Source organism: Balaenoptera physalus (assembly GCF_965194825.1).
Source record: "Balaenoptera physalus genome assembly, chromosome: 1".
Lineage (NCBI taxonomy): Eukaryota > Metazoa > Chordata > Mammalia > Artiodactyla > Balaenopteridae > Balaenoptera > Balaenoptera physalus.
Window position 1 is genome coordinate 47,689,601 of NC_138882.1, and position 15,375 is coordinate 47,704,975.

Below are 15,375 nucleotides of genomic sequence, written 5' to 3' on the forward strand. Positions count from 1 at the left end.
ACCACCCCACTCTGCTGAAGCCCCTTTAGTGCTGACTACAGAGCATTCAGGACCAAGCAGATTCTGCAGCTTAGCACAGACATGGCTCCGGTCTTGCTCTCTGGCCTCCTTTCCCATCAGTCCCCCACCAGGGGCCCTTCCCCCTTCCCCAGGCTGAGCCTCACACAGGGCTCTCATCTCTGGCCCCCATGCTTTTCCCCACGCTGTGCTCTCTGACTGGAATGCCTGTCTCCAGTGCCCCACACACCCTCATTTAACTCCTATCATCCGTCAACTCTCCACTAAAGGGCCCTTCTTCCGTGCAGCCTTCCTGGAGTGCCCACTCCCCACTCCCATCTGATTTATATGCCACCCTTTGGGGCTCCCCTAACACCCAGTGCAGATCTCTCACACAGCACTGATCACACCTACCACAATATATGGTAATTAGCTTACGTTCCTGTCTCCCCTACTACCTGAAATTTCCTTAAGAACAAGGGGTGTCTTGCTTTACTTTGGATTCCCAAGATTTAACGTGGTGTCTGGCATAAAGTAGGCTGTTGATGAATAAATGAATCCTATTGAAGGTGAGGTTAGCAGACTCAAATGCAGATGACAGAACCATACAGAGATAGGCCACAGCAGCGAGGGAGTTCACAGTGGCTGTTTCACTAGCAAACAACCCAGAAACTGCCCCAAACTCCAGATTCCAAATCAACTCTGTGGGGATAACCACACCCATCAGTAATCCAGACACGAGCTAAGCTAAGCTTCTCTCACAGAATAAAGCTACATTCCTCATCTCCCCCCATTTAACCAACACTTGCCTTGCTTCATTTACAGAAATCTTTTTTTTTTCTGTAAAAAGTTTATCTTGGTAGAAACTTAAACGTTTTATTTATTTCAGCTTATTACTGCATATTTTAATGTAAAATGTATAGGACAGTCACTACAAGATTCTGATTACATAGAAGGGGGATATGTACAAGGATATGCACGCCACAGACAAAGGAAACTAAAATAAGTGGGACGGGGCAGTGGCGAACTCCAGCTAAAGAGCTAAAAGGGAAAGGCACAGTATCGACTATATTGCTCTACTTTTCTTTCTAAATTTAAAAGTCCAGGAAATTTTTCTTTATGTCTTTACAGAAATAACAATGAAATATGCTTACAATATTAATTTAACAGCATGTATACTTTAAGCATAAGGAATTAATGTGACTCATAGTTATGCTGTTATGTATTTGCTGGGGGCAGACATGTATCTTGCACTCAGCTGAGTGTCCCCAGGATTGCTGAATTGAAATGGATATTCTTGGGTTACATGCTAAATATTCCTTACACAGACCCCAAAAGATTCTGAAAGCAGTGAAAGGACTTAACATAATAATGATAGCTCAGGCAATTGAAACTGACCGTATTTTCTTGATTGGTGTACGCCACATGCTGTACTATTGGATTATTTTAGAAACGTGTTCCCAAGGTCAACATGAAAAATAGCAGTTGGTTCATTTACAGATGGTTGCTAAATTTTGGAATTTACTTTCTAAAGCCTAAATTAAACATTCCGATAGACAGGAATAATGCAACCCGAGGGCCTGTTTTCCTAGATGAAAATAAGGATGACAGACTCTAAACTGAGGGCTCCTCTAGGGCTTATCGCCTTACAATTCTAAAACCCTGGCTCCTGAGCCCTCTGACCGTACATAATGGTAATGCTTGCTGACCCTAACTTGTGCATTGCCCTTCTTTCTTCAACATTCAATACTATCGGACCTCTTGCCTTTAAAAGGCACTGGGGGATTGTCTAGTTAATTCACTGCCATGATTTTTTTGTTGTTGTTAAAATGAATAATCACTACCTTTCTTTGTGCCCTGCTTTGTTACAGAAAGGATGTAAGATAGCTGTAATCATTAGCTAATTACTTTTTCTCACTCCCATGCACCCCTCCTTTTCTTTATAAGCTAACATCTTCATGCTGATTTGGGTTTAAATGAGGAGCAACCATACATTCATATTTATCAAGACAATATTTGCGGGCTTCCCTGGTGGCGCAGTGGTTGAGAATCTGCCTGCCAATGCAGGGGACACGGGTTCGAGCCCTGGTCTGGGAAGATCCCACATGCCACGGAGCGACTAGGCCCGTGAGCCACAACTACTGAGCCTGCGCATCTGGAGCCTGTGCTCCCCAACAAGAGAGGCCGCGATAGTGAGAGGCCAGCGCACCGCGATGAAGAGTGGCCCCCGCTTGCCGCAACTAGAGAAAGCCCTTGCACAGAAATGAAGACCCAACACAGGCAAAAAATAAATAATAAATAAATAATAAATAAATTAAAGAAATCACTATTAAAAAAAAAAACTGGAAACTTAAAAAAAAAAAAAGACAATATTGGCCTTGCAGAAAGGCATGAAGCTTGATCCGCTCATTCAACAAACATTTACTGAGTGTCTGCCAACTAGATGGCCACAGTTCTCACTTCACGGAGCTTACAGTCTAATGGGAAATACAAATAAACAGGCAATTACAACAGAGTGAGGTAAACGCATCACAGAGAGATAGAGAATGCTTCTGGAACACGCAGAAGGGGTACCTCCTCCAGACTTGGGAGATCGGAGAAGCTTCCCAGAAGTGAAGTTCGCTGAAAACTCAAGGAACTGTGTGCCATTTAAAGGCAATATGGACGGCAATGCCACGGGAACAGCAGGTAGAGTCAACTCAAATAGTGCATCAAAGTGAGGTCGAACTTCTCCATTCAGATGTGACAAGTGGTTATCTTACCACTGCACTCATAAAACCCACTAGGTTCTATAACAGATTTCCAGTTCCTTTTATTTTTAAATGCATTCTTTTTTCTCCTGTCCTATTTTACTATCTTTACCAGCCTCCCAGCTATCAAGTATTTCAATTCAACCCAACAAGGGCCTCTGTGGGAGATAGTGGGATAAATACGGGATGCAGGGCAGGGAGGCACTGGGGCCTCCCCACAAGGACCACGCAGCCACAGAAGCGCAGAACTGAGAAAACCACGTGACTATCCGCTGACCACTCCACTCCCCACAAACCTTGCAGAGGTGACCAATCCTGCTTGTGAAACAAATATCTCCACTTTGACTTTATCTTGGGTTTGATACATTTTTCTGGACCCTGAGGCTGCCATAGTCTGAAGACGGCAAAATGTGTTCTTGACACTGAAGCCCCTTCCCTAACAGTGGGATCCTTTTCCTCTGTCCATTTGAGTATTCCTCCTAAAATGGGACATTTCCTGCTTCCAGAGAATACTGATATTTTCTTAAATTGTTTCTACACATCATTGTCAATGTACAACCACAATGCTGGGACCAAAGGAAAATAATAACTTTTCACCATTTGCTCTTCCAAAAATTACTGGAAATTTTTCTACAAGCTAATTGAATGGTTGGATAAAATTACTTTTTAATGTCTCTTCCAGTCCTGAGATTTTATGATTCTCTGACATAATCAGAACCATTTTTCTTTGAGGGCTATAGTTGGGTAAAATTATCCCAGTCTAAGATGTTATTGTAAAGGAAAAATTGGGTCAGTATTTCAATAATATTTAGTTTTTCAAAGTTGCCCAACATAACCTCACAAAGCTGCAGCTGCTGTACTATTAAGTCCAGCCTGGGCCATAGTCGGTTGTATATTTTCCAACCAAAGACATAGGGTTTTTCTTCAAAAGATCAACTGAACACAAAATCTCACAAACAAAACAAAAAAGAATGTCCCAAATGTTTTTGGATTGTATGATACTTCACATCTAAGGATGTGCAATTATTTTGCTATCATTCCCAAACTGGATCTTAATTCTGTTTTGTGATCTGAGTACTAGAAACTACAAACATCGTACTGAATCACTTAGGCTTTTTGACATGTAGTGAGAGTCGTGCCCACCCCCAGGTGCTACGTAAGCTCACACGTCTTTGGTGTACGACCCTTTATACACTCAAGATGGAGAGCTTATCATCAGATACACATCTTCACAACAAATACCTCAATTTGCAGCTCAAGTCATCATTCAAAACATAAAGAAAAGAAAGGTGTGTTGCTCAGGTCTTGCACCAGCTGCAATATCTAGGGGGGAAAGTACATCCTAAGCATCCTTGTTCTTCTGAGTTGAAGTTCTCTTCTACCACTATGGAAACAGCCTTAGGGTCCTAGGCAGCTCCCAACAGCAAGGAACTAAACATCTGGGTTCAAATCCAGCCTCTACCACTTCCTAGCTGTGTGACCCTGGCAAGAAATTTAATCTCTCCGGACCTTTTTTCCTAATGTGGAAAGAAAGAGATAATCACAATACTACCTTCCTCAGAAATTGTTGTCATATTTCGATATACCCTCACCTCACTTCAGTCTCTAGTTCACTCTAAAAGCAGTTGCTTTGACGTGAGGAATATGGTCAATAATATTGCAATAACTTTGTATGGGGACAAATGGTTACTAGGCTTATCATGGTGATCACTTCACAGCGTATGCAAATGTCAAATCATTATGCAGTACACCTGAAACTAACATCAGAGTGTAGGTCAACTATATTTCAATAATAAGTCACTAAATAAAATGGTTGCTTTGAAGAATTTTGAAAGGGTTACTGGAAAAACAAATATAGACAAGCCACTCACGGCCTAAAGAGAAAGGCTTTGTAATTGCTATGGCTCGATTGGTTGAGTCACATTTAATTAAATCTGGAGTTTCCAAGGACAAAAACAGTGCTTCCCAACAGGACACCTAAGATAAGAAAACAAGGGGGATCTGGGTTGGAGAGTTCCTAGGAACTAGCTTCTGAGGACAGATTCCTCCACCAACTAGAAGCAATCTTTTTACATATTTCCCTCTTGATATTTTAGCTCTACTGCTAAACCCAGGGTGAACCAACTCTGAACTCTGTATAAATATGAGAACTCTGGGAGAGGGGGAGAGAAGAGGAGTCCAGTGAACGGAACACTCAGTGAGAATAACTAAATAACTGGGAACATCTAAATGAACCATACTTCGTGTGTTTGGGATCTCCAGAGTTAACCCCTCCATTTCTCCATGACTTACTCATTCACCATTATTGTGTTTGGCCAAAAACTAAAACTGTCACCCAAGCAACATCAGTCTTACTATAAAAAGAGGAACAACCTGGCATCACAAAATATAATGACCTTTCTGAAGGCAGCTGCTTCAGAACTTGTGAATCATTTTGAAATACTCAGGCCAAACCACATCAATACCACATTTAAATAAAATGCAATACACACAACCACCAAAAACAAAGTGATGACTTGTCAGAACTCTAGTTCTGCTTTTCCTATCAGGTCTGCTGGTGATACACCTAATTAATTTCAAAATCATATTCCGAGTAAGGTACCTACTGGATAAGTGAAGACCTCAGGTTTTCAAAGGAAAGGTTCCTACCTTTCCAGAGCACACCTGCAGATGCCACTAACAATTTACTGCCCTAGTGGGTGGTACCTCGACCCCAAGTACGGAGCATGAAGGGCCTGACTTGAAGCAGCTGGGGAAGCCCAAAGCAGTGAACGCCTGTGTCAGCAGCCCAGCAGACCCATGGCAGAGGAAATCATTGCTGCTGGCCATCCTGCCTTAAACTCCAGGAATTGCAAGTCACATGATGCCTCTAGTCTTAACACAAAGTCCTGGGCAGTTTTGTTTCCTGTCCTCCTTCACACCCGACCTTTGATTTCTGCTCAAAATACTGAATTTTCTGAAACCCAAAGCCAGTAAAGATTGGATGCCAGTGCATAATCTTCATTGCTCTCAAGCCCATCAGCTGTGAAGCCTGAGTATGGCCAAAATAAGGCCAGGTGAAACCACACTCCATCCTCTCTGTTCGCTCACCACTATGTTCTTTCTCAAGGCTTTTTGAGTCATCTGTCACTGCTCGCTGGGGATTACTTGTACCTCCAGATGAAGAATTCCTTCGTTCTTCCACATGATGATGTCTGCCCAAGCAGTGCTGTTTGCCCGAGCTTTCCATTCCTCATATCCCCTTTAGTTGGGATATGTTTAAGGATTCATTAGGAGATAATGAATAACTCACATGATCTCACCCATCACTAAAATCTCAGTGGAAAAAAATCTTGTTTATGGAAGCTGTGTTTTGCCAAAGACCCAGCCCTCTATGCATTCTACTCATGAAGTCGTGGGCACTAAGCACACATTTGCCTCCTCGCAGGCTCTGGATAGGATGAACAGTGGGAAATGTTCCATCCCCCATAGGAGGCAGATTTGGAATGTCAGGTCCCCTGAGCATACTGGGTACTTGGTAAACGTACAGGAGTAGGAGAGGGGCTGTCAGCATCAAGAGTGGGGAAGACAGGGAGAGAAAAGGATGCCATCTGGGCAAAATGGCTCTTGTCTAACACAGTGCTATTTGCTGGTCCTGTTACTCTGTGTCACTTTCTGCCACTCCACTCCCACTTTATTTGCCAAATACCTCAAGACGTTTCTAAGAGGTTCTGAATTATTGACAGACCTAAGGGAGATGCTTTGGAAAACAGTAAGTACAAAAACAGACCGGTACTGCTAGTGCAAACACTTGGTCATTGGTGGTTTCCTTTTTAAGGCCAAAAGAGAAGAAGAAGAAAAAAAAAAAAAAAGCCTGCCTCTGCTAAATAATAATGATATTCACAGAACAAGAGACACTGCAAGTCCAAAGTTCACAATCTCTCCAGCTTTACTCACCCCTAGCCATCTTGCTCCTTTATTGGCAGCCTGTTGAATCTGGACTCTTTTGAGGGTGACATGGTACACAGCTCCTTCCTCTACCTCTTCACCCCAGTCCTGAATCGAGCTCTGCCAGGAGATGGGACAAAGAGAAAGAAAAAGAGTATTTTTTTTTTCCTCTCCACTAACCACAATCTATCCCAGCTGCTTTGCTGCTTACAACAGCACTCAGGGCATAAGACGGGCTGTTCAAAATAAATATTACAATCAGAGGAACACAAGACACATTGCGATAGAGGGAATGCTGAGATTTTCTTGGCCCCCAGCCCTTTCCTGTGATATCAGGAGCCCCGGACTTTTCCATTTAGTTATTTTTCCTAGACTCACTCACATATCTTAAATAGTTTTTTAAAGTCTTTTGGGGTTTTTTTTTTTCCTTCTTAAAGAAACTGGGGTTTAGTCCTGATTAACTTTTCCTCCTCAAGTGAGAGGAATAATAATTCATCTGCAGAAAAAGGTTGTCCTTTTATAAGTGGCTCCGTTATTCGAGCAAACTACGTTTTAAACTCTGCCACAGACAAGTGTTTAAAATGCCAAGAGTGCTCGCTCCTTTGGAGTGAAATGCTTCGCATGTCTTTTTCTCCTCTTATTGTTTTGGAACCCACAGAGTTAGCGGGAGGTAGAAAGTTTTCATTTCCGTCAAATAATCTGGCATGTGCAGAAAAAGCAACACGTCAACTGTGTGCAGCGACCCCCTGGGTTTCCCTAAACTTGAAGTTTGTGTTGTTTAAAGAGCCGCTGGGACACAGAAGCGCTCCGCGGTTCACCCAGACTCAGTCCTTTTGCCTTAAAAGTTTTCCTGTGCTGACACACATCTGCCCAGACACACCAAAGGCAACTGCTGAGAAAGTATGGTTTAAAGGGAGAAGACACGCAGAGAGGAAGGCGTAGAAAGCCGAGGGAGAAAGCTTTAGCTCTCAAGTCTGGAATCGGATTGCTCCGTTCACTCCGAGTGAGTCCAAAACCCGCCCAGAGAAAGCGGGAGAAGATTCCCCACCAGAGCAGCCTCGGGAGAAGGCAGAGAGTTCTCGTTACCATTTTAGCTTGCCAAAGCAATTTCATTCTCAGTTTTCTCTCCGGTGTGTGGACGCGGCATGATGCGCCCTGCTCCCAGGCGAACGCAGTCCCCGCCCGGCTCAGCCACGGCGCCTCCAGCCCCGGCCCCGCGCGGCCGCCGCGCACCCAGCACAGACACGCGCCCGCCGCCGCCGCCGCCGCCGCCGCCGCCGCCGGTGCGCGCGACTCGTCCACAAAGGGAGCGCGGCGAGCGAGCGAGCGAGGGCGCCGCAGACTCCTCCCCACGCCACTCCGCCGCTCCGTGATGTCAGGCTTTCCTGTTTGTGCTGAGGAGCACACGCTCCATCTCTGAGATCCCATGGATAAAGTTAGCGCACAGTGATTTCTCCAGCTCTGAAAGTGATCGGCAGACAACCACCCTTTCAAGTGGATCAGGTTTTCCTGATTGGCCACCAGGTGCCAAAAAAGATCTGGGTGTGGTATGAGGAATCTTAGTGTGTTTCTCCTTTCCTTCGCTCAAGGAAATAAAGGGGGAAGGGGAGGTGCAAAAAAAGGATGGGAGGAGGCGGTCAGAAAAACGTCTATTATCTGCCTGTTACCTATTGAATTTAGATTCAGTCGGGGCGACCCCAATGAGAGTGGCAATACTAGAAGTCCGGAAGTTTTTCATTAGGACAAGAAAAGAATTGGTCAGAGGGTATTCCAAAACCCATGCCCAAGGGCTGCCCCTGTCCTACATCAGCACACCATCAACAGGAAATGGCTCTGGACTTCTTTCTACCACCCATATGATAAGGCTCATCCAACTGTAACTGGCCATCGTGGGAGGGAAAGGGACAAAGCAGGAAAGGGTTTTGCTGAGACTGACAGCGTGGAAATTGGGCCACCAGTGGCCCCGGAGGTTCTGTGAGTCTTTGTGACTCATCACCATGGGTTGAGTTGTCTGTACTGTAGGGACACAGTGGGATAATAACTGCAGGGAAAGAGCCATTCATGAGGAGACTGCCAGAGGGAGTTTTGTCCTAACAGAAAGTAAATCAACAGCAAGATACCAGATGATAATATAATCAAACTTTGGCACGTGACAATTCCATACCAATTGCAAAAACGTTTAGGGTTCATGTCTTTTATACTATTCAGCCCTAAATGAATTTAGTCGCCTTTAAATTTTTTTTTAAAGAAAGGCCTCTCACTGATTGCCATGCTAAGGCATAAGGCTGGGCTTTGGTTAATAATAAATACATTATGAACTGAAAAGCTAGAGAATCAAGTGTACTGATGTTCCCAGGAGAGCAAAATAAATGACAGGCCATATCAAGGAAAAAAAAAAAATCTTTGGACACTTGAACATCTTCAAGTCACTCAGCAAATTTCCCCGCATACAACCAGAACCTACGGGGCTCAGTAACTGTGGAGAGACAGGACACGCCTTTTATAAGACGGAAGTGATCATTTCTATTCAAAAAAAAAAAAAAAACGCATAAACTAGACCCTTCTGTGACCACCAGGATAGAGTGTCCCCAGTGTCCAGAGGAAATGGTGTGGAAGACCTACCTCCCTGCTTCTTAAGCCATCCCCAGCCCCCAGGCCCACCCCTATTCGGTGATCTTGAAGTACACAAGATGAACCTGGGGACAGTTAAGCAACCCATAAGATTAATTTCACCACTACTTTAACCTGATTTTTGGCTGTGAATTTGGAGATTACTCCTTAAAGTTTTCCACTCCAAGGATATCGAGAAGTTTCTTCAACCACGCCCCTCCCGGGAAGCCCTCCTGGACAGGGCAGCTTATAACTCACAAGGCTCCACTCAGGTTTCAGATCTCCTCAGCCTCCTCTCTACTCCACCAATTCCCAGGCTGGCCACTTGGTGTGTAAGGGGAAAACAGGCTTCCAGCAGATGCAACTTCAAAACCTGGTTTTACATTAAGCGTGAACTTGGGCGCTACTTCCCTGGGCTTTCATTTCCTCATCTGTAAAATGGGACAAACATCGATCTCATAGAGTTTGAAAAAGGATTAAATGGAACTTGTATACAAAACACCCAGCACATGATCAGAAAAAGCTCCATTCCCTTATTATTACTGCACTTCCAAACTGCATTTTCCCAGACTCACTGAAAGGTTGTATGTATGCAATGTGGGGAAATCTAAAATGATGTCTTCTTGCTGAATAATTTCAGAGAGGTTTTCCAAGAATGACTACTTGTATTTATACCTTATAATGTACGTGATTTTATCCAAATGTTGATCCTCAAAGAAAGGTTGGTTTTAGATACAGTAATCAAGTGTTGCAGTTTATAATTTTTAAATATTTATTTTAAAATATTCCACCTGCAGGCAGCTCAAGTCAGTATTACCTTACTACACATACGTTTGGGTTAAAATACTTCTGGTCAATATGTGGGAAGGATAAACCAGTAAGCCATTTATAACTAAGTTTGAATTTAGTTACCAGATTAATCTACCCATGATCTAGCATGGCCCTAAAAGAACAGGTCAAGTTTTGTTAAAAGGATATCAGCAATGTTTCATACTTTTCAGCATACAAGTCTTTGAACTCCTTGGTTAAGTTTATTCCTAGGCATTTTATTCTTTTCAATGCTGTTGTAAGTGGGACTGTTTTCTTAATTTCATTTTCAGATTATTCATTATTAATGTATATAAATGCAACTGATTTTTATATATTGATTTTAAATGCTGCAACTTTACTCAATTCATGTATTAGTTCTGACAAGTTTCAACACACCATGCTGGGAAAACTGGCTATCCACATGCAAAAGAATGAAATTGAACACTTATCTTACACCATACACAGAAGTCAACTCAAAATAAACTAAAGACTTAAAATGTAAGACCTGAAACTATAAAACTCCTAGAAGAATACACAGGGGAAAAGCTTCATAGCATTGGTGTTTGCAATTATTTTATGGATATGACATCAAAAGCATGGATATGACATCAAAATCATGTAGTGTTACTACATGAAACTACAAAGCTTCTGCACAGCAAACAATTATAACAGAGTGAAAAGGCAACCTATGATATGGGAGAAAATATCTGCAAACAACATATCTGATAAAGAGTTAATATCCATAATATATAAGGAGCTCCTACACTCAATACCAAATAATAATAATAATAATAACTGAATTTTAAGATGGGCAAAGGACCTAAAAAAAATTTCTCCAAAGATGTACAAATGGTCAACATTATGTGAAAAGAGTCTCAACATGACTAATCATCAGGGAAATGCAAATCAAAACCACAATAAGATATCATCTCACACCTCTTAGGATGGCCATTACTTTAAAAAACAAAACAACGACAACAACAAAAAACCAAAGACAAAAAATAACCCCACAAATGTTGACAAGGATGTAGAGAAAAGGAAACTCTTAGTAGGAATGTTAATTGGGACAGCCATTACAGAAAACAATGTGGAAGTTCCTCAATAAATTAAGAATAGAACTACCATATGATCCAACAATCCCACTACTGGGTATTTATCCAAAAGAATTTAAGTCAAGATCTCAACGAGACCTGAGTGCTCCCACATTCACTGCAGCACTATGCATAATAGCCAAGATGTGGGAACAAACTAAATGTCCATCAATGGATGAATGGATAAAGAAGATGTGGTACATATATACAATGGAATATTACTCAGCCATAAAAAGAATGAAATTGTGCCATTTGCAGAGATGTGGATGGACCTAGAGACTGTCATACAGAGTGAAGTAAGTCAGAAAAACAAATATCATATAATATCACTTATATGTGGAATCTAGAAAAATGGTACAGATGAACTTATTTGCAAAGCAGAAATAAAGACACAGATGTAGAGAACAAACGTATGGATACCAAGGGGGGAAGGAAGGGATGAATTGGGAGATTGAGACTGACATATATACACTACTATGTATAAAACAGATAACTAATGAGAGCCTACTGTATAGCACAGGGAACTCTACTCAGTGCTCTGTGGCGACCTAAATGGGAAGGAAATCCAAAAAAGAGGGGATATATGTATACATATAGCTGATTCACTTTGCTGTACAGCAGAAACTAACACAACATTGTAAAGCAACTATACTCCAATAAAAATTAATATAAAAAAACCAAAAAGAAGATGTGGTATATACAGACAATGGAATATTATTCAGCCTTAAAAAAAAGGAGGACATCCTGTATATGTGAGAACACAGATGAACCTAGAGGACATTATGCTAAGTAAAATAAGCCAGTCACAGAAGGACAAATACTGCATGATTCCACTTACATGAGGTATCTAAAGTAATCAAAGTTGTAGAAGCAGAGAGTAGAATGGTGGTTGCCAAGGGTTGGGGGAGGGAGAAATAAGGAGCTGCTTTTCAATGGGTATCAAGTTTCAGTTACACAAGACTAAAAAGTGCTAGAGATCTACTGTACAATATTGTGCTTATAGTTCATAGTAATGTACTGTACACTTGAAAATTTGTTAAAGTTGAGGGGGAGGTGAAGGAGATCAGGAAAGATCTATACTTAAAGCATTAGGATGTTGCTAGGAATAGTTTTATGTTGCCATATTTGGTGACGACTGACAGTCAGTAGCAATAGAAGATTCTTAGGATATAACAGGAAAAAGGAAGAGGTATGGAAGAACCCCAAACTAAAGGGAAAAAAAAAAAAAAGCTTTCTTGCTCTACAGTTTCAGCAGAGCCAATAAATAGAGAACTCATAAGAGCAAACATAAGCAGCTGGTGTGCAGATTCTTTAAGAGAATCTATCTAGAAGTGGAAATATGTAGTTTATATACTCCATTTATTCATTTATTTATTCATTGTCTTCTATGACACCATGCTTTTCTAGATTTTATTCTACATCTCTGGCTGCAAGAAAAAAATGAAAAATATAAAAATTATGACAGTATACTTATGTACATAGGTTGACATGTAGTAATACTTATATGCCTGGGTAAATGATGAGACATTTGGCATCGAAGAGCCAGGATTTGAATCCCAGCTCTAGACAATGTGTCAACCAAGAGTTTGACCCTCACTTCTCACAGGTTTGGTGTCCTCATCTGTTTCCTTTCATGCTTATCATGAGTGTTAAAAAAACTATCCTATATAAAGTATCTAACAGAATAAACTATGCTATATAAAGCACCTAATAGAGTGCTTGGAACATAGGGGCCCTTGAATAAAAATATGTCTCCTTCCCTCCCTAACCCCACACTCTTTCCCTTTAATGTAATTCTGTATTCATTTACTGCATTTGGTTTGCAATCTGCATGTTCTTTAGATGTCTGCTTAGGTAATAGGTTGTACTGCATGACAGAGAAGTAAGAGCAGTGCAAGTATAACGACGCTGGACTTGGAAATAAGTAGTTAAGAACTTGTCTTAAACATGGCAATATCAGCATAAGATGGTATGAAATGGGAAGGCCATGGCTTTGTCCTCAAACTCAATGCCAGCCTATGATATCCTGCTCCCAGTTAAAAGTATAGAGGAAAACAGTCCTAAGAGAGCACTAGTAATAATAATAACAACAGCAGCTATGTGAAAAAAGCTAAATAATTGAGAGGTCAGGGTTCTCCTTCCATGTGTTAGGACTGCTGAGTGCATATTGCCTCTACTTCCTTAAAGACCTCACCTAAACAGATAAGTTTGAAAACCTTTTCCACTTTTGAATGGAATTGACAATAGCCATTTTGCAACAATTTATTCACAAACTATACCTTTCGCTGTCTGTAGGTCCCCAAAAAAACTTTTGGTGGAGGACATAAGCAAATAAGTTACTTATTTGCTTCTTAACTCCTTCCCCCAACAATATCAAAGGTTTGTCAAAATGCAAACTGCTTAATCCTCCCAGCGTCCCTATGAAATGCTTCTCCCTACTCTTAAGGCTTAGAGGCTGTGTTGCTCATTAACTTTCCATCTTCAGCTTCCCACTATCAGCCAGGCATCCTGCTATGGTTGTTTTCTAGCTCTGCTAACTGGGGTTGCCCCCATTCACCTACTCTTTGCTTGAACTTTCAACCTTGCTTTGCAAAAGGTAAGGAGACAGTCATGCTTGGTTAAAGATGACCAGTCCTCCAAACACTCTTTAAGCAGTAGACAGTTGCTTCTATCTTCTGAGAGCCCAAAGTGATTTTTACTAATTATCACAGAGATACTATGAAGTATAAGTTAAAATTTTTCAGTTCTCTATTAGGGGTTTTTTATTTAGGCAAGCAAATGACAAGTCAATTTTAGTTGGACCTACTACAACTAGAGTAGAGGCTGCCCTAGGGGGCAGAAAATAGAGACAGAAGAAACATAAATAGCACTCAACAGATGGCAGGCCAAAGGCATAGGACTCCTCTGGCCATGATAACAAACACTTTTCAACTAATAGTTTACCAATTGTTGGTGGTTGCTCCTTTTTTTCAACTTGAAGAGATTTTTTTTTTAATGTTTATTGGAGTATAATTGCTCTACAATGGTGTGTTAGTTTCTGCTTTACAACAAACTGAATCAGCTATACATATACATATATTCCCATATCTCCTCCCTCTTGCATCTCTCTCCCACCCTCCTTATCCCACCCCTCTAGGTGGTAACAGAGCACCAAGTTGATCTCCATGTGCTACGTGGCTGCTTCCCACTAGCTATCGATTTGACATTTGGTCGTGTATATATGTCCATGCCACGCTCTCACTTTGTCCCAGCTTACCCTTCCCCGTCCCCGTGTCCTCAAGTCCATTCTCTACGTCTGGGTCTTTATTCCTGCCCTGCCCCTAGTTTCTTCAGAACCTTTATTTATTTATTTATTTTTATATTCCATATATATGTGTTAGCATACGGTATTTGCTTTTCTCTTCCTGACTTACTTCACTCTGTATGACAGGCTCTAGGTCCATCCACCTCACTACAAATAACTCAATTTCGTATCTTTATATGGCTGAGTAATATTCCATTGTATATATGTGCCACATCTTCTTTATCCATTCATCTGTCGATGGACACTTAGGTTGCTTCCATGTCCTGGCTATTGTAAATAGAGCTGCAATGAACATTGTGGTACATGACTCTTTTTGAATTATGGTTTTCTCAGGGTATATGCCCAGTAGTGGGATTTCTGGGTCATATGGTAGTTCTATTTTTAGTTTTTTAAGGAACCTCCATACTGTTCTCCATACTGGCTGTATCAATTTACATTCCCACCAACAGTGCAAGAGGGTTCCCTTTTCTCCACACCCTCTCCAGCATTTATTGTTTGTAGATTTTTTGATGATGGCCATTCTGATCAGTGTGAGGTGATACCTCATTGTAGTTTTGATTTGCATTTCTCTAATGATTAGTGATGTTGAGCATCCTTTCATGTGTTTGTTGGCAATCTGTATATCTTCTTCGGAGAAATGTCTGTTTAGGTCTTCTGCCCATTTTTTGGAGTGGGTTGTTTGTTTTTTTGATATTGAGCTGCATGAGCTGCTTGTAAATTTTGGAGATTAATCCTTTGTTGCTTCGTTGGCAAATATTTTCTCCCATTCTAAGGGTTGTCTTTTCGTCTTGTTTATGGTTTCCTTTGCTGTGCAAAATCTTTTAGGTTTCATTAGGTCCCATTTGCTTATTTTTGGTTTTATTTCCATTTGTCTAGGAGGTGGGTC

General features: G+C 41.4%; 1 protein-coding gene across 5 annotated transcripts in view; it reads right to left on the minus strand.

Annotated features, from left to right (window-relative positions):
* The window catches only part of RGL1 (ral guanine nucleotide dissociation stimulator like 1), a 281,027-nt gene that overhangs the window by 126,562 nt on the left and 139,090 nt on the right, over window positions 1–15,375 (minus strand). The window contains exons 1-2 of one of the 5 annotated variants that reach the window (XM_082472913.1): window positions 7,761–9,549; window positions 6,684–6,794 (exon numbers count right to left, since the gene is read on the minus strand). The exons of 1 other annotated variant lie outside the window; for it this stretch is intronic. In XM_082472913.1, coding sequence (XP_082329039.1) covers window positions 6,684–6,794; window positions 7,761–8,102 — 453 coding nt within the window. In that variant the 5' untranslated portion in view covers window positions 8,103–9,549. Of the gene's footprint in view, window positions 1–6,683; window positions 6,795–7,760; window positions 9,550–15,375 lie in introns of those variants that run through there. 3 more of the 5 variants (XM_082472910.1, XM_082472909.1, XM_082472911.1) reach the window with 3 other exon arrangements.